We start from the raw sequence: 25,732 nt of genomic DNA, 5'->3' as shown, positions 1-25,732 counted from the left end.
ACCACAAGAGGGAGGAAGTCCCAAATATTCTGCAACATCATCAGAACGGAAATGTTTAACCCAGTTTCCTATGGAAATCGAGCTCGTAAAACCCTTCTGCCTGTGCCTGTCTCCTTTTTGAAGCCCAGGACCTGACAAGTCAATTACCAAATTTGGTGGAGGAGCAGCAGAGGGCCCTGGTGGGAGGGTGTGGCCCAGATTCTGGGCTACTCTACACTTCGGAGGGAAAGGAGGGTCCCTCTCCAGAGGTAGCCCCTCTCTCCAATACCTGCTTAGAGCTTGATTTCTGTCATGCCTCAGGCCTGGGTCCCTCTGAGTTAATGTACAAGGCTAATTTTACTACTGGAGTCCAGCAAGAAAGTAGCATATATATGATCTGGAAACCAGAAGGGCTGTGTCTCAGGTGGGGAAGGGATGGGGAACTGGAAACGATAGGAGGAGCTAGAGGTTCAGACCACTGAAAGTCTCAAGAATTAAGGGCGGGTGCAGTGGCTCACGCCTGTGATCCCAGCACTTTGGGAGGCTGAGGCAGGCAGATCACTTGAGGTCAGGAATTCGAGACCAGCCTGGGCAACATGGTGAAACCCCGTCTCTACCAAAAATACAAAAATTAGATAGGCATGGTGGTGCATGTCTGTAATCCCAGCTACTCGGGAGGCTGAGGCATGAGAATCACTTGAGCTGGGAGGCGGAGGTTGCAGTGAGCTGAGATCATGCCACTGCACTCCAGCCTGGGCAACAGAGTGAGACTCCGTCTCAAAAAAAAAAAAAAAATAGAATTAAGGCTCCCCTGGGAATAAAAGCTGCCACCTTACCTGCCTCACCTCTTTTCCCCTCAGAAAGTTATTAGAATGGATTGCTGTTCCCAAAGCCTTTTAAAAAATGAATGAATTGGGAGTGGGAGACCTGGTCTCTGTGTCCACCCTGGGCCTTACCTTTTTCCTCACCTAAGTGAAAAGTTCAAATACACTGATTGCCAAAGCTCCTGTCCAGCCTCAAATGTCTGGGACCAAGTCCCTGTTAAAGGTTGTGTTCATGTCTACACTATGTACATATCCGAAAACAGCCAGCTCCTCACACCACTTCTTCCCAACCTGCACCCTCTCCCCACAGACCTCTCCCCGCAACTGAGGCCTGGGTGGTTCTCAAGGACCTTCTCTGATCAGTGGATCACTTTAGAATGCTCAGCCTGGAGTCTTGCCACCTTGCCACCTGCAGCCTTCAGAGCTCTTCCTGCAGCGCCCTCATACCTGGGTCCTGGCTGGTCTGGAGGCAAGTGAATGCATCTGTTCTCTATTAGAGCCGTCCCTGCAACCTCTGGGAACAGGAAGATGGTCACAGACTCAACTAAGGACTCTCCAAGGTTTTAAAGCTGGGGTGGAGTGGGAGAAAAAAGGACCCTCCAGGAGTGGTTCTGAGTGGCTTTAAGCCACAGCTACTATAACCAAACGCCACATACAGAAAGCTAAGCTGACCTAGCCTGAGCCACCAATTCCCATTTGGGCAACTCTGGCCTGTCTAACACCAACCCCAAGCATGCCCAATCCCACCTGCCCAACCATTCCTGAACTCCCTGGAAGCCCTGCTCAGCTGACATGGCCTTCCTGAGGAAGGGGCTGAAGGCATCTTCACACCCACAGGAGAAGGCCACCCTGATGGCAACATCCATGCGACAGGCCCCGGGGGCTGCGGTGAGGGAGGAGAGAAGGGCTTGTTTGCTGAGTGTGGTGGGACTCCTCTGACAGGAGGGGTGTCCTGTGAAAATAGAAGTGGCTGTTTCGGAGGCCACTTTAGAGTCCTCCAGACTCTTCCCAGGTATCCTCCTCCAGGCTTGCTCAGAGCCCCCGCAGAGACAGAGGCCAGGACCTACGTCAGGCTGAGGAAGGTCTGCCTTGGAAGCTCGGAGCTTGGAAACTCACCACGACGGTGCCAGGGGCTCGGCGGTTTTGCCCTGAGGAGAAGTGATCCCGGGCCAAAGCCTTTGTGGAAAAGGGAGAGGGCAGTCTGTGGGAAATGCTCAGGAAGAATGGGTTTTTCTAGAAAAGAGACTCTTCCACAAATCTACCTGTCCACCTCCCGGCAATACCATGGCCCTCAAGTCTGGTAAATACTTTCTGAGAACCACACACCCATCCCCGGGCTCCCATTCATCCAGAGGCTGGCGCCTGGGCTTCCCTCAGGGAGGCACGCTCCTCACCCAGGAGCTCCTCCTTAATGCCCAAACCTCCCTTGTCCGTGGCTGCCCACTTCCACCAAGGTTTGACATCACGCAGACAGCACATGATATGAATTGCAAATGAAGTTTATTATGAAGACCCCCAGACCACAGCACTTCCAAAAGCAGAGTGGACAAGAGGAGCTATATACACAGAAACACATTTCCCCCCGGCACTGCCAGGCTTAGAGATGAAATCCCTGGATGGGCCTGGGTCCTCGACAGAATACACATCTGGAAAATGGGCAATGCAAAGAGGCATCGTGGGGGCGGGAATGGGCATGGCTAGAAGCACAAACCTAGACAGCACAGATTCCGCCCCAGAACACAGAGGCGTCACTGGCTCTAACTGGTTTGGAGAGAAGATCTTTCAAAAACTGTATGTGGACATTCTTTTCCCTCAAAATGCCATCAGAGATAAATGACAAAAATTTAACTTGCTGCCAGTTAGAGGTACAGGGACAGGCTTCTACGTTCTGGAGTGGGAGAGTCTGGGGTGGGAGAGTCGGTGATGGTGGGGGCTCATCTTTATCTAAAAGAGAAGGTCACGCTGGAACCAAAAGCTTCACCTGAGCTACCCTTTACAGAGCTAGAACCCCCACCTCCAGAGCCATATCCTCCTCCAGAGCTGGAGCCTCCTCTAGAGCCACCTCCAGAGCTGTGTTTTCCACCTCCAGAGCCATATCCTCCTCCAGAGATGGACCCTCCCTTAGAGCCACCACCAGATCCGTATCTTCCTCCAGAACCACCGCCAGAGCCATATCCTCCTCCAGAGATAGAACCTCCTCCTCCACCACCGCCTCTGGAGCCAGACTGTCGGCCTCCAGAGCCATAACTGCTGCTTCCAGAGCTGTATCCTCCTCCGGAACTGGACCCTCTACCTCCAGAACCTCCAAAGCCAGCCTTGGATGTCACATTTGATGAAATGGTGCTGCTTGTCACAGCTGCAGAGAGAGGTGGTGTTACCACAGAGATTATGACTGCCTCTCCCTGCCTCCACCTGACACAACACCCCATGGAACAGGACCACACCCCATTACTTACACACAGTCACATTGCTGCTGAGGTCTCCAGACATCCTGTAAGAGAGAGAGAAAAAACAAGTTGTGGTGGAACACTTAGGTTCTGTATGCATGTTGTTTTACCACTTCCACCTGCAAATGTGCAGTTTAGCCTCTCTAAGCAGCCACCAGGGCTTACACACCCCACTTTCTTCTATGCTGCCAGGTCACACAATGACGACAGACCCCCTTCCATTTATGCACAACCTTGCATGTCAATCCCTCTCAATTTTTGCTCTGATAAAAAATGAACAGTTGCGTGGTTGATCCAAGGTCACTGAAAAGCAAATTCACTTCCTACTTTGCAAGCCATTTGTGTATTTAAATCCATCTTGGAGAGTCTGTTACTCAGAATCCATGCCACATCAGAAATTATACAATGAGGCTGCCTGTGAACATTCAGTTCAGAAAGAACTGTGACTCTGTAGAGCCTCCCCATTCCTCTCTTCTTCCCACCCTCTTCAGCTTCAACTGAAAACTTTCCCACTTCCTCTTACAAGCTGGGCATAGGAGGCATTGCCTCTAGACAGGGACAGAGCAACCTCCTGAAGAAAGCCACTCCCTCTTTGTCATGCTGGCTTGCTGATGGCCTGGGGTAGCTTTTCCCCTTCCAATTGCTTCAGCCAGATTAAGTCACCCAAGATGCTGATAATACGGACAAAGGTCTCAGACTACAGAGGAAGCAAAGGGTGCCTCTTTGAAGGTTAGCAAATGGTTCCATTTGTCACTCCAGAAACCTGCAAAGAACTGGGGCTGGCACCTGCTCTGGTCAGCACGTCCCCACCAGTCAGCACATTCCGAGACATCATCTCCCCCATTCTGGGTCACCCGGTGGAGGGCACAGAAGCCACTCACCCTATGGACCTAGAGACCAAAGTTTCAGACTGTCTAGGACTAACCTGTTTTCCCATGATTTTGTTTTCACTTTCAGAAAAGACCAGGATGTTTAACTTACTGCTTAGTTTAATTTAATGTGCCTTATGCATCATTTCATGCTGATAAATGTATAACTCTCCAATCGTGCTTTATGTCCTGAGTTTCTGCTTGGGGAACACAGAGAATGTCAGTTCTCAGTTGTCAGGAGGGCCTGCCCCATTCTCTGCTTTCCCTGTCTTTCCCTCCAGCCCTGGCTCTGGGAGAGATGAGAGGACGGGCCAGGGTCCCCTTCTCCCTTCCCAGTGCCCTCACCTGCACTCCTCGCCCTCCAGCAGTTTGCGGTAGGTGGCGATCTCCACATCTAGGGCCAGCTTCACGTTCATCAGCTCCTGGTAGTCACGCAGCAGCCGCGCCAAGTCCTCCTTGGCCTGCTGCAGGGCCTCCTCCAGGTCATTCAACTTGTTCCTGGCATCCTTGAGGGCATGCTCCCCACGCTGCTCGGCATCTGCGATGGCATCTTGCACATTCTTACACTATGACAGAAGGACAGAGAGTGGATTCTGCCTGACGGAGGGGGACAGAGAGCAGAGGTGTTCGAAGTGCAGGAAGCCAGAACCCTGGCCCCGGGAGTATTAGGTCCCCTCTGGAGTTTATGCAAGTCGCAAACAACTGTGCTAAGACTTGCCGCTGTCTCTGGCACATCTTCTTCCCATGTCACTGTTGATGACACCCTTTGGCTTTCCCCATAGTGCCCTTTGATCCTCACATCACAGGGCCTGAATCATGATCCCATTTTACAGATGGAAATGAAAACATTTGAAATGGTCTGCTTGGCAAAGCTTCTGCTGCTGATGGAATCCACTCTCTGCCTCTACCTTTTCTATTCCAAAGCTAACGTCCAGCCCCAGGCCAGTTGCCCTCAATACTCACTGCCCCTCTATGAAGCCAGTCGGCTGGTGCTCAGGGCCTGTGCTGAGCACAAACGGGAAGCTCCATCGGCAATCCGCAGCAAATCAATCAAACTAACGTTTGCTCTATTTGTTATGACTCCCTTTTCCTCATATAAACAAGTGAGCACAATTCTTTCCCTTCGCTAATCCTTACTTTGGAATGTCTCTTAGAGCACTCTAAGAATTGTTATAATAAGCCTTAAATTATGTTAAGCTGGGGAATTTGGGATCGATACATGCTAGAGTGCAATATCTCAGTGTCTCTCATCTCTCACATGCACACTCACACACAACCACACTCTCACGCACACCCAGAGACAACCTCCCGCCCCTCGCTGGACAGGGCTGGGCCTCACCTGCTTCTTCACATGTGCGATCTCCCCCTGCAGCCTCTGGATCACACGGTTCAGCTCACTGATCTCTATCTTGATCTCTTTCAGGCTGTCTCCATGTCTCCCGACAGTCACCTGGAGCTCCTCATACTGATATGGGGAGAAGAGGACAGTTTGCAAGGAAGTTCCAGCCTGGCTCACATTCCAGAGTGACTGGAGTGAAGGAGAGCTGGTTACTGGTCCAGGGAGGGTCAACCCAGCTAAATGTCATGGCTGCATTCATGAGAGGTAGGGACTGTCTCACATGCCCAAAAGGACTTGGTGCCATTCTGAACATCCTTTCTTGGGAATGGTGCCCAACTACCATTAAACAAAAAACCAATAACCTTACTGTACACTTTCCAGCTGGGGGTGCAACCCAGCTCATGGCAGGGAGCTGTGGCTCTTCCTACATTCCCTCTACTTGCCTTGCTGTGGTACAGGGCCTCCGCTTCTTCCTTGCTCCTCTGGGCGATCTCCTCATACTGGGCCTTGACCTCAGCGATGATGCTATCCAGGTCCAGGTTGCGGCTGTTGTCCATGGAGAGGATGACGTTGGTGTCAGTGACACTCTGATGTATCTGGGATATCTCCTACAACACACAGGAAGGTCTGGTCATGACATCCTGCCATAGCTACAGGCAGACAGGAGGCCTCTGTCTCCCAGCATAAGGGAAACGCAGACCCTCAGACTAAGCATACACTAGGTGGGATGAAAATCATGTAACCGTCTACTCCTGGGCCTCTCCCAAGGTTGTCCTGAGAACTGTAGTGAGAGGCACCTGTATTTCTGAGCCTCCTAGTTAACATTCAGCACTTAAGCCAGTTATGGTAAGTGCCCCCAGACAGAAGCTTGTCCATGGCAAATACCTTAAATGGACTTCCTGTTTCAGAAATCATCCATGCACCCTTGGGTTGGGGAGGGGGATAGGAGACAAATGCATTTTGACCTCTGAAGTACAGTAGGCACAGGAATGGGCACAGGGCTTGTCTCTTCCCCAGGGGAAATGGACATTTGGGGACTGGAGGGAGGGGAAGCTGTCCTGGTGTTTCCTGAACCTTATTCCCATAACATCGGAGGAGAAAATTCCTCACCCACAAGACCTATGCTATGAAAGCCCCCCCAGTGGCCTGGAATGATGGCAGATTGAAGTCAGCTGGTCCATAAACCCCATTTCTGCCACTTTTTCACCAAGCAGAAAGGACTTTCATTTGGTGAGAAGGGTGGGAAGTAAGGGTCTGTCCCGGAGCAGCCTCCTTACCGCATCATAGAGAACTTTCAGAAACTCAATTTCCTGGTTCAGCAGGTCCACCTTGGACTGCAACTCCACCTTTATCATGTAGGCATTGTCCACGTCCTGCAAGAAAGGTTGAGGCCTCTGGTGTATGGTTCCCTGTACAGGCCTCTTCCTCTCTCTGCCACTCCCATCTACTCAGTCCCTGCTGGCTCCTCTCTAAAATCCCAGGCTCCCCAACCTGATCCCTGTCCCCATGGGACTTCTTTTGTCGTGCAGTTTACCATACACCTCTGCCAGGGACTTCATGCCCACGTCCATGGCTCACAGCCCTCAGGACCATCAGAGCCTTGAGGTGACCAAGCTTTGCCAACCAGCCCCTCTCTCCTGCTTGAGACACAGTGTGTTTCTACAACAGGATACGATGTTCTTTGTGGGTTTCCACAGTCCTCAGCTCTCTCATCCCGTCTGTCCATCTCACCTGTCCGAAATTTCCCCAGAATATACACCAAAGGCCCTGCAGGACCCAGGAGGAGAACCCTTGCTTTTGGCCTACAACCTCAAACCTTTGTCAGCACAACCAACAGCAACTTTAAGCAGGCATTCTAAGGGAAGTCCCATTCCTTCCTCAGCTCTTTAGAAGGAGAATACAAAGAGATTTTTGTGTTTGCATTTATCATGATTCAATAGAGGTTTTAAGTGGGTTACTACTGGGAAGCGCTCTACCAAAAATGCAGAACAGCTTTGAAAACTGTATCCAGAAGCTTGACCTACAGAGACACTTTTGTTTGCAAGAGAATGGGCCATGGGTCTCACTCCTTTCTCTGGCTGCTGCTTTTGCACTCACAGTTGATTTCCAAACTGGCTGCTTAGACACAATGGGGCTGTGAAGCACTCCTATCCCCACCCCCAGCCAAGACATTCTCTCGCTCACCTTTTTAAGCGTCACAAAATCATTCTCAGCAGCTGTGCGCTTATTGATTTCATCCTCATACCTATTGGGACCCAGATGTTACAGCAGTTAGATTAGTTCCCCTTTATTTTTTTCTTTTCCTTTTATACTGGATTCACCCCAAATGCCCCATTCTCTGGGAATATTACACACTTTTTAAATATCTAAATTGAAACTAAGATTTCCAAACTAAAGATATATTTTTATAAACTAACTCTCAAACATACAAAAGACAAAAATGATCTCTAAAGTCTCACTGTCTTCCTCACAAATAATCAACAAAGATACATATGCCTCTCCCCATTACCACCACAAATGCATCTGGGAGATGAATGGCTTTCCGGGGAATGATCAAGTGGCTCAGTGCAATGTTTATCTCCACTCAGCGTTTCACTCTGCCACCTACTTCTTCTTATAATCCTCCACAAGATCCTGCATGTTGTTCAGCTCTGAATTCTGTGATGTTCTTTCTGCAGTGAGCCCATCCAGATATCTCTTGAGGTTGTCGATATACCCCTGGAAGATGGGCTCCAGGTTGATGGGGCGGGTGCCAACATTCATTTGTTGTAGCAGCTCCCATTTGGTCTGTAACACCTGGTTCTGCTGCTCCAAGAACCGCACCTGCCATGACCAGAAGGAGAGCACATGAGTTCTAGATCATCCTTCACACCAGCAAGACACGCTGGCCAGGGGCAGCTCTGGTGCTGCTTCAGGACCTCGAGAAGTGTCTGAGGCTGGATGCCGAGTCATGACTGGCAGAGCTTCTGAGCTCCCTGCTTTCGCCCCTGGAAAGTCCCACAGACTCCTAATGCTACATCCGGCTCTCTCCACGCAGAGGAGACTCTTTGCTGCTTCACTGCTCACTGGTTTGTTTGCAGCTGCTCCCAATACTCTAGACCATTTCCCTCCCCGCATCCTGGTTGAATTTCCAGCCAAGATCCCATAAATTCTGGGGAAAACCGAAAGCAGCCATCTGCTGGCACTGCTCGCAAGGGTGCTGAGTATGAGAGTCCCAGAGGGCAGGGCTCCTCAGCCTGATTTTTAAGAGCCTTGTAAATCCCTGCCTATTTCAAGGCAGATAAAGCAAGACAGGTTCATCTGCCTTGAAATAGGAGAAAAGCCAGTAACACTCCGAAGTGACACCAATAAAGACTTTATGGATCACAAAACTGAGAACGCTTCTCTTGAAGGCAGGAATTTCCTGCATTCCCAAGCAGATATTTCAGGTTCAGCTTCCCAGAGTTTAATAATCACTGCTAAGGAAGGAAACACTGTCGCAGAAGACGATGGCTTCCAAAACCTGTTGCTCCAGTGGCCTGTCCCAAGGATCAGTTCAATACTTGCCTATATCCATTTTTTATGGTTTTCAGAATTTTCCATAAATATTATTTATATGGACTGTAACAATAAGGTCAAAGGGACAAATGCTTCCTAAGTGCAGGCTGTTATGGGAAATGTAACCCACAAATCTGGCGTCTTTCCCATCTGGAAACCGCGAATGACCCAGGCTACTGCGGTACACCACTGGCTCCTAAGAAATACAAATCTGTGCCATTTTCTTTTTGGTTGGCTCTGGAAGTGAAGTGGCCTGAGCATCAGTGGGAGCCGTCTTCTCCGGACTCACCTTGTCAATGAAGGAGGCAAATTTGTTGTTGAGAGTTTTGATCTGCTCACGCTCTTGGGCCTTCACATTCTGGATCTCTGGGTCAACTTTCACGTTGAGAGGCTGCAGGAGGCTCTGGTTGACAGAGACTTCGTGGATGCCACCAGGGTATCCTCCAGGCCCAAAGCCACCAGGACCCCCAAAACCTCCAACACCACCAGGGCCCCCAAAACCTCCAAAGCGGCCTCCACCAAAGCCGCCTCCACCGAAACCACCACCTCCGAAGCCGCTGCCACCTCCAAAGCCGCTGCCGCCTCCAAAGCCGCTGCCGCCTCCAAAACCACCTCCTCTGCCACCAAATCCACCAGCGGCGCCAAAGCCACCACCTCCTCCAGCCACACTAATGGAGATGCTCTTGGTCCCTCCAAGGCCAACAAGACTCCGACTGCCAAAGCCGCCTCCACCGAAGCCCCCGCCACCACCACCATGGCGGCTCAAGCAGGAGAAGCTGGAAGTTGATCTCCGGCTTCCACCAGACACCACAGCTGAGCCGCTGCTGAAGCCCCGGAATCCTCCTCCACCTCCTCCTCTTCCTCGAGATTTGCAAGAGATCTGACAACTCATGATGCCTTTGTCCAGGGAGGAAAGTCACAGGCTCTTGAGAAGAGTCAAGGCTGGAGACTCAACTGTGCTGCTGGGAGGCTTTCAGGGTCCCCTTATATACCTGCCAACTAGGTGTTGTGTACATGGGTGTGGATCCACTTATACGTGGGTTTGGTCTGCCTGGGAGCTATTCCTGGTGCGTGATTATCAAGCTAATAGCCATTAAAAATCTACTAATCAGCTGCATCCCAGAACTTGCTTTGATTGCAAACTTCTGTTTATCTGGGCATCTGTCATGCAATTTGATTTTTGTAAAATCATCAAAAGAGGAGATCAGGATTTGGGTTTCTCAATCTGGAAAAGGACCTTCTGCAGAATGCTGCTCCCTGTTCTGGACCTGCCCAAGGGAGGTCAGCTACCACCCATGCTTGCGCAGGCTCACCACCCCAGTTCAACAATGAAAGGGATGGTGGGTTTAGAGACTGCAAGAGCCCCTCAATGCCAGCCTTGTAGTTCTCTTTGTAGTTTCCCTCTTTCCCAGAAAGAGCCCCAACTAGTGCAGGGGAGACTGCAAAGGTCTTAAATGACCTTAAATGCTAATTGGAAATCGACCTCCTCTTACAGAAAGTAATTGGCCTTGGATACTGCAAAAGAGGTGTCGATTTTCAAAATATCTTGGCTCTTTTCTTCCCATGCCACACCAAAAATACACAATAACTAGGCACTGAATAGAGATTTTTTATAACCATCAACTGTCCCTTGTCTACATGAACACCCAGAGGATGAGAGGTATGAGAAAAGTTTCGCTGTTTCTGGACCTGTGTGATGCGGGACACCAAGTGAAAGTTTGCAAACCAAGATCCAAGTGTATATTGATTCATTCAGTCAGTAATCACGTATTGCCTGGTGATCCTGGGAAGTGATTAGGAAGTCAGACTCTTCAATGACACCCACAGATGCATGAGTATAAGAAGACCATCCAGCCTGCACAGAGCACTCACACTTAAACTCAACCACTTCCTCTGTCCATGTGGCCAACTATGTGGGAGAGGTTCTTGGAGTAATAAAACTGAATTTAGTCAGAAATTCTGGGTTTGAGTCCCAGTTTTGCTATTTATTGGCTGTGAGGCCTTGAATGAAACCCTGAGGCTCTGTGGTCCCAGCTATAAAATGGGAAATTCGTATGAAGTGTTTTGAAAACCACTGTGCACAATAAAATGTCAGTATCATTATTGTTTGGGGTGAGACAAAGATAATTCCTTTTCCTTTCCCCCTTGCCATGTTACTGTCTTCTGGCTACTACGAACATGCACTCTCCACAGGCATCATAAATTACAGAACCAGGTGGTTCAGATTCTAGTACCAAGTTATCACAAAATAATGTAAAAAACATAAGTTTGAGGTCAAATCCCAATTTTCTTGTATCTTAGTTAAATGACCTCAGATAATCCATAATCCTCTTCAAGCCTCAGTTTCCTCATCTATAAAAAGTGAACAAGAATAATAAGAATATGGCTATTGTGAAAACAGAACAATACACACATGTGCTAAACACAGTTCCTAGTTCATAGCAGAAACTCAATAAATGCTATTCACCCTTCTGCATCTTCCCCGCCAAGTTTCCAATCCTATGTCTTAACTACTATTCAAGGTATTTGATTTGCAGTAAAAGAATGCTGAAGGAAACAAACCTACATGTCTCCTCAATTATTTTTTCCAATCTGGTTTGTATAATTATAATCATGCAAACAAATCATGAAGCTAACAGCTTTGGAGACAGTCTCAATCCAAAGCAAAATGTGTCATTATCTACAGGTGTCTGAGCAATGCCCTAGTCGTCCCTTACTCCACCATGACTGTGCTCACACTATGGCAGCTTCAGGGGGGTCTTAATGCCTCTATGAAGGAAATTGAGCCAGATTTGTGCTAGGCACCCAATCTTCATGTTTTACTGCGTTTTAATTCTGCCCTCACACCCTGGTCTCCCTCCCCACTCTCTCCACTGAACATCTTCTCCCTCTAGACCCATTCACCAATTTTTGAAAGTCAAGTTGAAAGAGTCCTCCTACTCTTTTGAAATGTGGAGAGTAGAATTAATGCAATTTGAATATTATGTAACATTTTATTCCTATATTTTTAAATTTTCAACTTTTACATAATCTCAATGTGCTTTCCTAGATAATATGCTTTGCATTCTTTAAGAGAGTGAAATGGAAGTTAAGAATCTTGGTCTGGTTGTGATTTTGCCTCTACGCAAACTGGTATCCTCAACTTCTTCATCTATAAAATAGGAACATTTATCCTGAATCCCTACTGTCCCACAAGGACATCGACCTATTGCTGCAAAGAGTGTTAAGCTTCACTATCTCTGAGAAGAGAACAGGAATCCTATAGAACAAAATCGTTCTTCCTGTTCCCCACTTTTTCTTTCAACAAACTGCCAGCAAGTCCAAGATCCTAAATGCTTCTCCTCATAGTGTTTCAAAAGCTCGTCTATTGGCCAGTGGGGCAGAAAAAATGAGCCCCCAGTATTAAGCAGAGAAGGGGTTAACTGTCTAGCCAACAGGAAATAAATGCTCAACCTGGTGTGGATGCTAACACCAGAGTCTCCAGATAAGAATTCATTTCCCTCTCTTCTGTTCTCCTTTAGCGGTGGCATATCTACCTGCCTTACAGCCTCATCATCACAGTCCTCCCTGTGTGACAATGAACCATGTCCCAGGACTTCTGTAGGGTAGAGGCAAGGTCATATTTATCTTTAACCCAAACCTTTATCCCCTCAGCACAGAGAATCACTTGAAGAATAAGCCTGTATTCCAAAAAAATCATTTCTCTGGTTTTTGGTTTGGAATTGCAGGTGTTTCCAGATGTGTGCATGTGATGCTGGCAATGCTTGAAGTCTTCGAAGCCTTTCATGGACCTGTTGCCTAAAGGTCCCACTTGGAGTTGTCTCAGGTTTCTGTCTCAGCCCTGATCAGGTTTCTCTCCTCCAGCCAGTGAGCTTAGTCTCTCCTTCCCAAAGACTCAGTGCATCAGCTGGAGACGGCTGCTGAGCCCTCGGGGCATCTGGCTCCTACCACCTTGGAATGGAAACCAAGAGTTTGGGTTTAAGAAAACCAAACCAAAAAAAAAAAAAAACCTCCTCTTCCAGCCCCTGCTGCTGGGCTCAGGCTGCTCAAGAGGACCAAAATCCTTAGAGAGTCCAATAACGTCATGAAAGAAGTTAGGAAGACAGAGAGGCGAGTCAGCAGGAGGCTGGAACAAGCTGAGCAGCAGGTCAGCTGGAAGCAGAAGCCTCCATGGGCAGCGGCTGCCTGGCCTCTGCATGGGCTGCTGGCTCCGGGTGCCTTCCATCAGAGCGCCCAGGTGCTGCTCCAAGGAGCTCTGCAGCTCCCATGGCTCCCAGAAAAGAAGGGACAGGAGGCTGACAGACACCCAGCAGGAGAGACTTGCTCAACACCTCTCTCCAGGGCATTCCTTCATAAATGATCATTTTAAAACTGCCTACTCAGTCTCTCTTCCCAGCCCCTGACCCAGTTCTCCATTACGGCCCAGGCTCCCCTCCTTTCTTACCTAACATCTCCTTTTCAGTTTTTTTTTTTTTCAATCGGCCCCTTTTCTTACAGCGAGACAGGTAGCTGTTTGATTTTCAGGTGCCCTGGCCAAACTGGTTATGACTGAGGAGCCAGGCTGGCAGGCAGCCACGTCCACCCTGAGCATGAAGCACCAAACATTCCCACTGTACAGAGCCCATTCTGGAACGAGGAGATTCCAGGACACACACGGCAGGCTTATCAGGAAAGCAGGATGTGTCCTCTGCTCAGAAACAATGCTGGCCCCAGAAGCAGAGGAGGAGAGAGGGCAGGGACACTGCCCAGTGCACAGCAGGGGCCCTACACATGTTGGTTGAACAAGACAGCTGTCTAGCAAGAGGATATGAGCCATCAGTGGAGGACGGCTCTGGCACAGCGCCTAGCACAGAGCGAGTCACCTCCTTTCCCATAGCCAAGGCCATGTCATGTGTAGGTCTAATTTTCCAAATGGACCCCAGAATATCTGACCCAGAAAATGGCAAGTGAACTGTGGTTCAGCTTTATTCTCAGTGGGATCAGTCTCCAGTTGAATTAGCTCTGCTGTATGCCATAGGCTACTGCAACTCCCGGGGGCCTGGGCCTTGTTTGCTAAACTGTGGTCTAGTTAGTGATACTAGTGTGACATGTGGCTGTGTGTTCCCAACTACAGCAAGTCTTCATTCACACAGAGAAAGCCTCAAAAGGGTCGCCTGTGAAAAGCTCTTGCCCTTCCCAGCTGCAGTCCTCACTCCAGCCGAACTGTTTCCCTGGACCACGTTCTCCTTCTGCTCTTGCACTGATATTCGTATTTTGTCCATGATCTGTGTAGCCACGCAAATGTGGAAGGACAAGACAGCTGTCAAATACTCCATCCCATCCTGGTCATGATTTCAGAAAAATGGAGTCGCCGTAATCATACCACTCACGCCACCCTCACAGTGCAGACTTCTCCAGGTTTCACCAGATTTAATGCTGCCCCCTTCTTACCCAACTTCTCCATCTAGAGGAGCCTTCCAACTAATGCTATATTGTGCTGCTGCCACTGACAGCTGGAATTCACTTTGGATGCCTCCACCTGGGCATTCGCCAGTTCTTCAGCAGCAGCCTGTGCCATGCACCACAGGAAGCTCTAAGAGACATCCCAGCCCTCACCTGCTCTCCCACACCAGCCCCACCTCTCTGCCCCATCACTGAGAGCTGCCGCCACCCCCTTGTGAGCTCTTTCAAGGCTTCCTGCATTTGTTCGGATAGAGATCATTGCAGAAGAAGGCAGGTGGGAAAACATCCCCCCACCAAAAAATCAGAGAGAGAGTAAGCATGAAAATTAATTGAATTTTATAAGACCAAATTTAAGAGACTCCTGCTCCTCTTTCTAGCAACAAAGGTTTTAGACACACTGTCAGACCTGTGGGTGCTGGGATGCCTCATGTTGGAAGCAAAGGCCAAAGGCTTGATTCTGAATGACCTGATTGCTCCAGGGATTTTTATGAAGCAAAGAAAAAAAGGAAGATAAAACTGCTCAAAATTCTCTGGACGGCTTTTTTTTTCCACCACGGACTCTTCTTTAAAAGCCTTTCAATTCTAAAAAAGCAGGTGGAATCATTGCTAATTAAGCAATTAATGTTTAACAGAGCTAGTATAGTCATTCATGTGAGATTATTAAATTTACGACCTGAATTATATTTTTATGAGCCATAGGCACAATTCATAGTCCATTGGGTATTCAAAGAAGTATATTAGTCTCTATTTAGAAGTACATTTATAAGGGAAGCCATGTGATAAACTGGAAGGAATGTGTTTAGGAGTGAAGGTTGGGTTCCTCTGCCAGAAGCCAGCCCTGTCACCTTGGCATGTCACCTCACTTGCTGGGTCCCCCTTTCCTCCCCTGTGGACTGAGGGATTTGAAAACCAACAGGAAGAGGGTGACTCCTAGATAAGGAGGTAGAGGACGTGCATTCCATTTGCAGCCCTGTGGCCAACTGCCTCCAGAACCTAAGGAACCTCAGCTTTTCTGAGTCTTGATTTTCTCATCTGTGAAGTGGAGGCGCCGGGCTACACCGATTCCTTCCATTTCAGACATCAGTTTGTGCTTTAAATGGACACAATAGCTAAAGCCCTGAGAGCAGATGCAAACTCTGGGAAAGCGTAGAGACAAAATGTGCAGACACAGACCCTGCTTTCGGTTATTTTCTCACCAAGAGATAAAGGAAGAAATGGCAGCAGTAAAGTAGACAAAGGGAAGCCAGAGAGGAGAGAGAAGGGCAAACAGGTACGCTGCAGCTGAATAGGAGGGTTTGCCATCAGGCAGGAGCTGCCATCAGTCAGGGCCCAAGAGGCACGAGTTCATTATATCTTGATTCCCCAACTGTAAGCTCCTTAGGGGCTTATATCTCTTGTTTTTCTCAAGGATACCAAGAAGTAGAGTAGATCCATAAATAGTTGTCTCTTTGAAATAACCTCTCACCATTTCCAAAAGCTAAACAAAGTCTCTCAGATCCTGGTCCATTGCTTCTGGTTTAATTCTCTCTCTTCCCTTGGGCTCAGCATACCCAGGGCAGACAGAACTTTACCTCCTCTTCTGGAGTTCCATGTCACTAGGGAAACTTTTGTGGAAAGTTTGCCTGGGTTTGGACGGGGCTCTGGGTGTGTAAAATCTCCAGGCTCTCTCCCCTCCCTTGGGTGGGCATTGCTTTGCTGCTCCTGGCTCATGCCTAGACACCCTGCCTCGTTTGGGTTTGCATGCTTCAGGCTGTGTCTCTCCCACTCAGATCAACACCAAAGATGCCAGTCTCATTGGCTCTCCAATAAGACCCTTTGGAAGTCTGTATGGTTCTGCATGGACCCGCCTTCCCCACGAGGCCTCCACGTGGGCACGCAGCTGGCACTTACACACTACAGCCTATATGCTGGGGGCTTCCCAGGATCCTTCTTTCAGGAGAGGCCCCAGACACCCGCTCCTTCTGGTCAGGAGTCCTCTGGAGGCCCATTAATATATCCATGAACTCAGCTCGCTGTCCACATATTGGAAGACCAGATGTTGCCTGCACTTCTCTCTGTACAGGGATTAACTCCATGCCATTCACACTATTAGGGAGAAATAAGGTTTTTCTGGTAAGGAAAAGAGAGATGATAGTGACAGAATTTTAGAATGGGGACAGGATGGCAGGCTTGTCTGGGCAAATCCGTGAAACCAGATTACTGCCAACATTTTCCACTGCCTGGTCCTGTGCAGACACTAATCATCAAGACACACGCAGAGGCCTTTGCAGTGTCTGATGTTCTGGGTTTCTGCTCAGGCCCAAAGGGGTAGAGACGTGAGTGGGCAAGCACAAAGGAGGGGAGGGCTGCTGTGGGGGTGGCGGTGGGCCAAGGAGGAGTTGGCAGGTGCAGCATAGTAGACTATCATACTGAATGTGAGGAAGAACTCCTCCCATGTCCCAGGGAGTTCATGTCACCCACTAGAAAGGCCAGGGAACGTGAGGATCCTTCCCCACCACTCGGAGTGTGAATACAATGGGCAGCCTCTTCGGTGTGGCATTGCCAAGACAGCAGAGAACTATCTGGGGCCTTGTTAATACCCAGTTTCAGAGGCCCTCATCCTGCTCTCTCTGGGGACAGAGGCATGGACACAGACTGCCATGTGTGGTACTGAGCCCAGATACAGCCGGAGCAGGAAGGTTGGGCAGGGGGCCCTTGCCCTGCCTACACCCAGGATCCCTGCACTCGGGCAGTGGGCAGTGAGGGGTAAATGGAGGAGGTGGGCTGAGGACTTGCCATCCGCATAGTACAGGAGTCTCCAGCCTCCCTGGGGACGAGATCTTGGCAGTGTGGGAAGGCTGGGGGACAGAGAGCTTGGTCTCCTGGGGGCTGTTTAAGGGAAGACACCTGGCGGGAGCCACCAAGAGAGTGAATCTGCCTGGAAGGAAGGAGGGGAGCCAGTAAGGAAGCACAAAATGCGAGCGCCCATCCTGCTGCCAGTCTCTAATGCTGCTGGAAGGCATGGCAGGGCGCCTGCACAGCGTTTTACAGCTCCACACCCTTGGGATTTGATCTCTTATTCACCAGCCACCTTCCTCTAGTTTCCACCTCTGCTTCTCTTCTTCCCTAGACCAGCAGCCAGGAGATCAAGCTCAGCTGGGTCCCAGGAGCCCTCCGCATCTTCCGAACGCTTGCTCTTGCAGGAGCTTTCTAGACTCCCTCATCCACCTAACAGCCTTGTTGCCTGGCATCCTGGCCCTTCTTGGGGACACCTGCTTTCCAAACAGCAAAACAAGGAGCATCATACTAGAGCAGGTTGGCTGTTTACATTATCTTGGGAAAGCAGACTTTGCCTTTGTCCTAAAACCCAAACGATCGTCTGTCATGGGGTGAGCAGGCTCTGCGTGGTTCCTCTGAGAGCTAGAGGAAAGAGCACTGCCAGGCAAGGGAGGGGCAGGACTGGGGTGAGACCTGATGATGAGGTTGGGAGACGCCAGTTTATGTTTCCTCACTGGTGTTTCAGCAGCAGCGCATGGCACTCAGCTCTTTGCCTGGCATTGATGGGGAGCAGCAGGCCCTGCCAGAGAAGACCAGGGTCCCTTCAAAGGACCAGGGGGCACAGCTCCTCATCACTCTCCCCAGGCTGATGGAGGGAAAGAGGACTGAGAAGGAAGCTTCTGAGGCCAGGTTCAAGGCAGACCTGCCCTGCTCTACCCTGGTGGAAAACCCAGGCTTTCCAACACTGGGCTGTTGGGCCCTCTGCCTGTCCCCTGAGTCTTTTCTTTGCCTTCTGTCCTCATATAAAAAGTGACTACAGTATCCCAAGAGAAAACATTGAGAGGGATCTTCTGTTTAGGAAGAAAAGCTAAGTAATGTAATTAAAAAGAATAGCCAAAACCGCAATAATTTTTGCACCAACTTAATATCACAATTAATTATCCTTGCATGGTGCCTTGTAACAAGCAAAGGCTGCCTGTGTACTGGTTAAGGACATGGATTTGTCCAACACACCTGGGTTGAATCCCAGCCCCACCACTTATTGGCCTCTTGGCCTTGGAAATGTTACCTACCCTTTTGTGGCCTCCATTTCCTCATCTGTAAAGTGGGGGTAACAGTAGAGTTGACCTTTTAACAACTGAATGGTTAGGGGGCATGACCCCTCTTGCAGTTGAAAATTCAATATAACTTTTGACTACCTAAAAACTTGACTACTATTAGCCTACTGCTCACCAGAGGCCTTATTGATAACATAAGCAGTCAACACATATTTTGTTTGTTTTATATATATATTATTGCTGTATTCTCACAATAAAGTAAGCTAGAGAAAAGAAAATGTTGTTAAGAAAATCATAAGGAGAGAAAACATGTTTACAGTACTGTACTGTATTTATCAATACCATACACTTACATCATGTGTTTGCAAGGTGAATTATCTATCGTGTCAGAAATGGCAGGCAACTGCAGCTGCAGACCTCAATCTACGGTACATATCAAGCAATTCAGCTTTTTTTTTGTAATGTCATGGTTTTTCTCTGCTTCTTGGGAGCACTTCCAGCATCACTAGTGCCACTCTGCATGGGTCCCATGGTGTTATTCAAGGTTTACTGTAAAGCACTAAACATGATGAAAAATATGCGAGAACCTCCAGAGATCACTTTTTACTGCTATAAGCAATTTACTGGGGGAGCTAATTGCTCTTGTGGAGATGACTAGCATCAGACAGTGTTTTAATGGCAATACTTGAGATCACTGAAGTAGCAACAGGAGGTGGCTACAAAATGATTACAGTAGCACATATGTATCACAGTTAATTTTAAGCAGTTATGATTTAATAATGCGCCTTTACAGTTGCTTACATTTCTCTTGACTTTGGCACTATGTAGAGTCCGTGTGTGCACACATTTTGATAAATTTTAACTTTTCATAATAGATTTGTGTATATTTTATGGGAGTAAGTGATAAAATAGACTAGTATCTACATATATTTTATGCATTTATGACATGCCTAACTTTTTTTAATTTTTTTATGTTTCTAGGATACAAGTTCATCTTCAAGTTTTTTCAAATTGTCACAAATCTCCAAAAATTTTTCCAACATATTTACTGAAAAAGAATTCACATATAAGTGGAGTGGTGCAGTTCAAATCTGTGTTGTTCACAGGTCAACTGTAGTACTTCAGAGTTGCTGTGAAATAAGTGATTTATGTGACACAGCACAATTTCTAGCACAAAGCAAATATTTCTCCTTTCGCATCATCTGTAGAAGTTATAGTAAGTGTCTAGAACTTCCAATATTACGTCAATTTTATGTTATTGCCACAATCTCCTAGCCTGCATCTTGCCACCTGATCATGCACCTCTTTCCTTAGCTTACAAGCCCACCCTAACCCTATGCCCTGGAGCTCCTGCCCTGTCTCCGGTCCTGCTCCCAACTGGTGGTCCGCTGCTCCCTGCTCAGGCACTAAGTGGCCATTCATTACAAGGCCAGCGGTCATGGATTTAGGATACAAGCCCTCCCTTCATGAATGGGTATTTCTTTTAAAAGAATGAAGCATAGGACCCCACTTTGGTCCCCAAGGAAGCAGTCCTTCCTGCGTACCCAGGCTGCACCGCTGCTCGTTGGCCCCATCCCACTCCCACCCTTGGGCGCCTTCTCAAGGAAGAGCAGCAGTGCTGATGATCGCTCCCTTCATGTATTACTTCAGGTCCCTGTTGCATGTGTCATTTCACTTTGACACTCTCCCTCTGAAGTAATTAGGGCAAATGTTATCTCATTTCACACATGACCAAACTGAGCCTCTGAGAGAGTGAAGAGACCTGCCTGAGATCACAAGACGAGTGGTGATAAGGCTTGGCCCAACGTACTCAGAAACCACATCCTTCTGGGAGCCCCACTTCTGCCCTCTCCACCCTCATTCACCTAATTCCCTGTTCCCAATGCAAAGATTGAGTGAGAGTGCTCTGCCCTCCTACAGGTTCTCCACCCTACTCTGGCATCTGTGCTAACAGCTCAAAGACATGGTAGAAACCACTGTGGCTGACATCTTCATTTCTAAGATGAAGACACTGAGTTCAGTGCTTGTCAAGGCCTCATGAATAAAGGGTAACAGAGCAGGAGCCCGGCCCTGCAGCTCCTCCACCTCGCCACACCAGCCTGACAGCACTGAATTTCAGAGCCAGAAAAGGCCTCAGGTAGACCAAAGTCAGGGGCTTAATAAATACTGCAGTCAACGCTCAATTACCCATAATAATGGAAAATAGGAAGCAAATAGGAGTTGTGTCCTTTACAACTTCTAAATCTGTCATTGCCACACTTCCCCCAGGGCTGTTAAGGCTCCTCCTATTCACATCCCTGCAGATGGCCAGGAAAGGAGCTAATAGGGTGGTTACAGGGGCAAGATGGTCCAATCCTTGTTTTATCAGACTCCTAGTAACCACAGCTTGATGACTGTCCTGCTATAGGACAGACTGCATTTGCCCAGGTCCTGCCAGCTGTGCACCCCTCCATAGTGCCACATGGCAGGTCAGAAGTGCCAATGAGGTGGCATGAGGCTCCTGCCACACCACCTTGCCTCAAAGCCTTGTGTCTTCATCATGGAAACCTTGTTTATCCATTACCAAGCCAAGAGAGAGGATTACTGAGAAGAAGGCAGCCAAAAACAGGGCACTCCCTTTGGAACCCAGCGGGATTTCTCCAATCCCAAGCACACCTTAGTAGTTAGCACAGTGTGAATGAAGACACCCAAATGTTCATCTGTGAATGCTAATAATGAATGGTTGCAACTACAGGATCAGCTTGTTCTTCCTTCAGGGACATGGAGGCAGATATCATGTTCTCCATTTGCCTAAAATGCTCTTCCAGCTCCACCAGGTGTAGAACAGAAGGAAATCAACTGTGCTGGCATTAGCAGAAACTTAAGACTGATAACAAGAGGGACTAACCAACTACTCCACTGCATACAGAGTAGGAATGTGGAGGGTAGGAATGTCTGGGTTGTTGGGTCTGGAAAGCTAAGCTAAGAACCTGCCTTGCCACACACTTTCCTACTGTCCATATAATTGAGGTTAATTAAGGACCTAGAGCTAGGGGAGGGGCAAGATGGCCTCACCTCAGACCTTATCTCATGCACACCTCTGCATGCAGACAGGTGACTACAAGCCAAGATGGAGCTTGCCTCACAGGATCTTCTTCCCAAACAAGAGTTCCCTTGCATTGGAACTGGTAACATCCCCAGGGATCCCACCTACTTCACCCAAATTACCATCAACCCACCCTCCAATACCCAACTCAACTCAGATGTTCTCTCCCCTTGACTGATGACCCTGGTGTGATGTGGCCCCCTCCTTCCTGTATTCCTCCAGTGCTTACTCTGTCCAGTTCATTGACCAACAAAAACTCACTAATCACTGCAGTAGAATACACATTCTGCTGCATCCTCAGGATGAAAAGGTAAAGAAGACACAGTCCTTGTCCTCAAGAAACTCATTATTCCATAAGCACTCATTTCTGTGGAGTAAATATACCTACCATGGTTGATCTCAAGCAATCAACACGGTGTTACTGAACACGGAGTTAGGAACAAAAGCAGGCAATTGGCTTTCATGAGCTGGTGCGGGCGGGTTCCAGGACACCGCTGGACATCATATGCCAGAAGCAAGGAAACATAAATGGAAAAGTGAGGCAGGAGTCAAGAAAGGAGGAACTATGAACTGGCTTTTAAAGGATGAATTCGAGTCTACACACAGAAAAGGGAGAAAGGAACTCCAGGAAAATGGAGAGACATTTGCAAAGACCTAACAGCATAAACATGTGTAAAAGTTTGGTGTATTTGGAGAATGACAGTACCCTCTCCCCTAAGCCTGACCCAGATGAGAAACTGGTTGACACTCAACCTCTAACAGATGCCCATGACAGGTGTCCTGTGCACGTTCTCAGCCGGGACTCTGATGGCCCTGCCACCTGCCTCCAGCCTGCCTCCATCCAGCTCACCCCAACAGGGCCCGGCCTCTGTCCCATGCAACCTCAGGAGAATCTTCTCTATGTCTGTAGGTGTCTGGGCAAAGGACAGCTGTCTTGAGGAGAAATCATACCAAACAAGGTTTTAAACTAAGGTCAGATGTCCTTATGCATGTTTAATCATCCTGTTCTGTATTTGGTGACCTTAAGGACAGGTCTTAAAGAAAAGAGATGACACCCAGTCTTCTATCCCAAAGGCCACTCATCCCAAGGGCATAGCTGGTAGCACCTGTCTATGGCTGTGGCTGAACTTCGACGGCCCTTTGCTCACCTTCCTAGTAAAAAGTAAGGCACTTGCTGAAGTCAAGAGTCCCAGGGCATCCCTAGAAAGACCTCAGAGGCGAGGCCATCCTGACTTAGCTTTCCCTGTCCAGTTCTCCTAGAACCTACTGTTGTGACATCCACTTTCGCCCCATCAGAAATTCTCCACTGGTGAAGCATGTGATAGACTATATTCCCACCCCACCCAGGGACCCCACTTAGGAGAATTGTTACCCCCTGAGGTCTTTTCTAAGAGATTGGGCCCTAAATCCTCCCAGTCCCTATCCGCTCACCTTGCTAGTTACTTGTCTCGCTAGGTAGGGATGGTCACCAAGGGCCCTCCCTGGCCCAGGATTGGTCAGACATAGCTACTCCTGATGGCCAGTTGAACTCAGCCTGCCAGAGACAGCTCCATTATAACCCCTTTACCGAAGGAAATATGGTCTAGGCAGGTGAAAAGACACCCAGTAGAGCCAATAAATGCACATTTCAGACCTTTGAATGTGCTTTTCTAGGACAAGATTCCTCACCCAAGGGGCCCAAAATGAAGGACCCCATGTGTTGTTTTGTTGCGGGATTCTTAACCTATTTTGTCGGAAATAATCAGAAATAAATAAGGCATGCCCCCCACCCACTCACCCATTTAGGACAACACAAATCATTGGAACAGACATACTTGCAGCTACCTATATTATGTTATTAATGCCAGGACACAGGCAGGCAAAATGGGATGGGAACACAAAAGAATGTTTTTTTCCCCACGGGAGAGAGAAGGAGTCACAGAAGTTCTGGCATTTAGCTGGACCTTGAAGAAAATGTTAATGATCAATATTAAAATACATGCTAATAATTATACTTACTTTCTGGTTACAGCTGCATTCATTCATCTTTACATAGGAAGAGGGTCTAGAATGGAAAGGAAAACTTAATAGTTCTTAGTTGAGGTGAATTTTCTGTTCATTTTAATTTTCTTTCATATGGTTACTATGCTGTTTGTGCAATTTTTCAGTAAGGATAAAAAATACATCCTAGTAATTTCATTTGGACTATTTCCCACCCCTCCCCTTTAAACATCCTTATGAGGTGGCTGGAAGACGTAGCTCCTTCAAAGCTGGAAAATTTCTAAAGCTATAAGGAACTGCATGGCAACTGGGCATGATGGCACATGCCTGTAGTCCCAGCTACTTGGGAGGCTGAGGTAGGTGGGCTGCATGTGCAGCCTCAGGCTGGCCTCTCCTTCATGACAGACCCCCACCTGTCAACACCCCCACAGGGTGTACACAACAGGAACTTGAGCAGGATTGAACCAAATCCACCATAAACAACCCCTGCTCAAGAATTGAACTCCAATATTTTTTAACTGAACAAACATAAATGTTCACCAAAAGACCTATAAGATCAGCTCAAACCAGAATCAAACCTTTATGCTTTTTAAAATAACTGCTCAAAATATTCTGGGAGTTGAGTCTGGGAATCTTGGGAAGGAAAAAAAAAGAGAAAGAAGAATCTGGAGGACTTGTAAGGAGAATGGGGAAAGAAGGCAGCCTTGGGATCTCCAGGTTGGAAGTGGTCCAATTTCTGAACCAGGGCTGGACTCTCTGCTCAAGTGCCCTTGCCTTGGGAAAGACCCTTCTACGTGTTTCTCCAAGGCAGCTTAACTCCTCTCACAAGACAGCTCCTGCACTGTGGGGCAACTGGGCCAGGGTGAAAGTTCTTCTTTAGAGTGACTCCTGTAACTTCCAAGCAAGAAGAGGCTGACTCTCTTCCCTACAAACTATGGTGTGATTTATCTTCATTGAAAGTGACCACTGGCCAGGTACAGTAGTTCACGCCTGTAATCCTAGCACTTTGGGAGGCCAAAGCTGGTAGATCACTTGAGCTCAGAAGTTCATGATAAGCCTGGACAACATGGAAAACCCCATCTCTAAAAAAAGAACAAAAATTGGCTAGGTGTGGTGGCGTGTGCCTGTAGTCTCAGCTACTTGGAATGCTGAGAGGTGGGAGGATCTCCTGCACCCAGGGAGGTTGAGGCTGCAGTGAGCTGAGATTGTGCCACCGCACTCCAGCCTCAGCAACAGAACAACACCCTGTCTCAAAAAAAAAAAAAAGAGGAAAGAAAGAAAAAAAGAAAGAAAGAAAGAAAGAAAGAAAGAAAGAAAGAAAGAAAGAAAGAAAAAGGAGGGAAGGGGAGGGGAGGGGAGGGAAAGGAAGGGAAGGGAAGGGAAGGGAAGGGAAGGGAAGGGAAGGGAAGGGGGGAGGAAGGAAGGAAGGAAAGAAAGAAGGAAGGAAGGAAGGAAGGAAAGAAAGAAAGAAATCATCACACCCCACCCTCAGCCGTCTTCCTTGATCTTCTTTCCAGTCCTTTCTCTGCTCTAGTTTTTGCCTCTGTGCTCACATTAGCTTTTCAATGGGTCACTTTAACTTCCAAGATGCTCAGGACTGAGCTCAACACCCAGGGAAAAGAGCTTTCTCCCACGATCAAAGATTCTCTGTATCAGGAAGGATTTAGCTGCTTCCTTATGTCTTTGCAACTTGTGAACAGAATCAAGAGAAGTCTTTTTGTTTCTATTTTTCCCAGTAAGCTTTCTGAAATATCCAAATGATGTAATCTTCATCCTCACCCTCCCTGGGAGCCGCTGCGTTGTGGTGACCATCACAGGTACCATCATTGCATGTAGAGAAGCCTTTGTACCAGCAGAGGACACTCCATACTGCCTAGAGAGAATACGCAGGGCCTATTGACAGATTGGAAATCGGGCGTGGGCCCCTGGGAGGGGTGGGGATAAACCCGCATGAACTTGGGAAGGTCGCAAGTTGACTAAGACTGCACCATATTTCTGATAATGGATTGGCAGGGAGTGTCAGGTTCCCTCCAGCAGATATGGGAGGGGCAAACATGGTGACACAGAGCATCCCAGGGCATTCTGAGGATCCAACCTTTCAACAAACAAATAAATTTGCTGGCACCGCCCAGACATCTCGTGGGCATCTTTACTCTCCCTTTCACCCAGCACAAGGCTCCAGCCCACTGCAGCTCC

The 25,732-nt window shown here is 48.2% G+C and overlaps 1 protein-coding gene across 1 annotated transcript; it reads right to left on the bottom strand.

Moving 5' to 3' along the window:
* Positions 1 to 2,286: 2,286 nt before the first annotated feature.
* Positions 2,287 to 9,971, bottom strand: KRT2 (keratin 2). The gene is made up of 9 exons (XM_031000840.3): positions 9,285 to 9,971; positions 8,067 to 8,281; positions 7,643 to 7,703; positions 6,736 to 6,831; positions 5,902 to 6,066; positions 5,459 to 5,584; positions 4,465 to 4,685; positions 3,260 to 3,294; positions 2,287 to 3,159 (listed from the first exon to the last, which is right to left on the bottom strand). Exons 1-9 carry the CDS (start codon positions 9,885 to 9,887, stop codon positions 2,744 to 2,746), a joined length of 1,938 nt encoding a protein of 645 aa, XP_030856700.2. The 5' UTR covers positions 9,888 to 9,971; the 3' UTR covers positions 2,287 to 2,743.
* Positions 9,972 to 25,732: the final 15,761 nt, after the last annotated feature.

The sequence above is a fragment of the Gorilla gorilla genome, chromosome 10, assembly GCF_029281585.2.
Source record: "Gorilla gorilla gorilla isolate KB3781 chromosome 10, NHGRI_mGorGor1-v2.1_pri, whole genome shotgun sequence".
Classification (NCBI taxonomy): Eukaryota; Metazoa; Chordata; class Mammalia; order Primates; family Hominidae; genus Gorilla; species Gorilla gorilla.
Note: the sequence above shows the minus strand (reverse complement) of the source record. Positions and strands in the feature narration are given on the sequence as shown.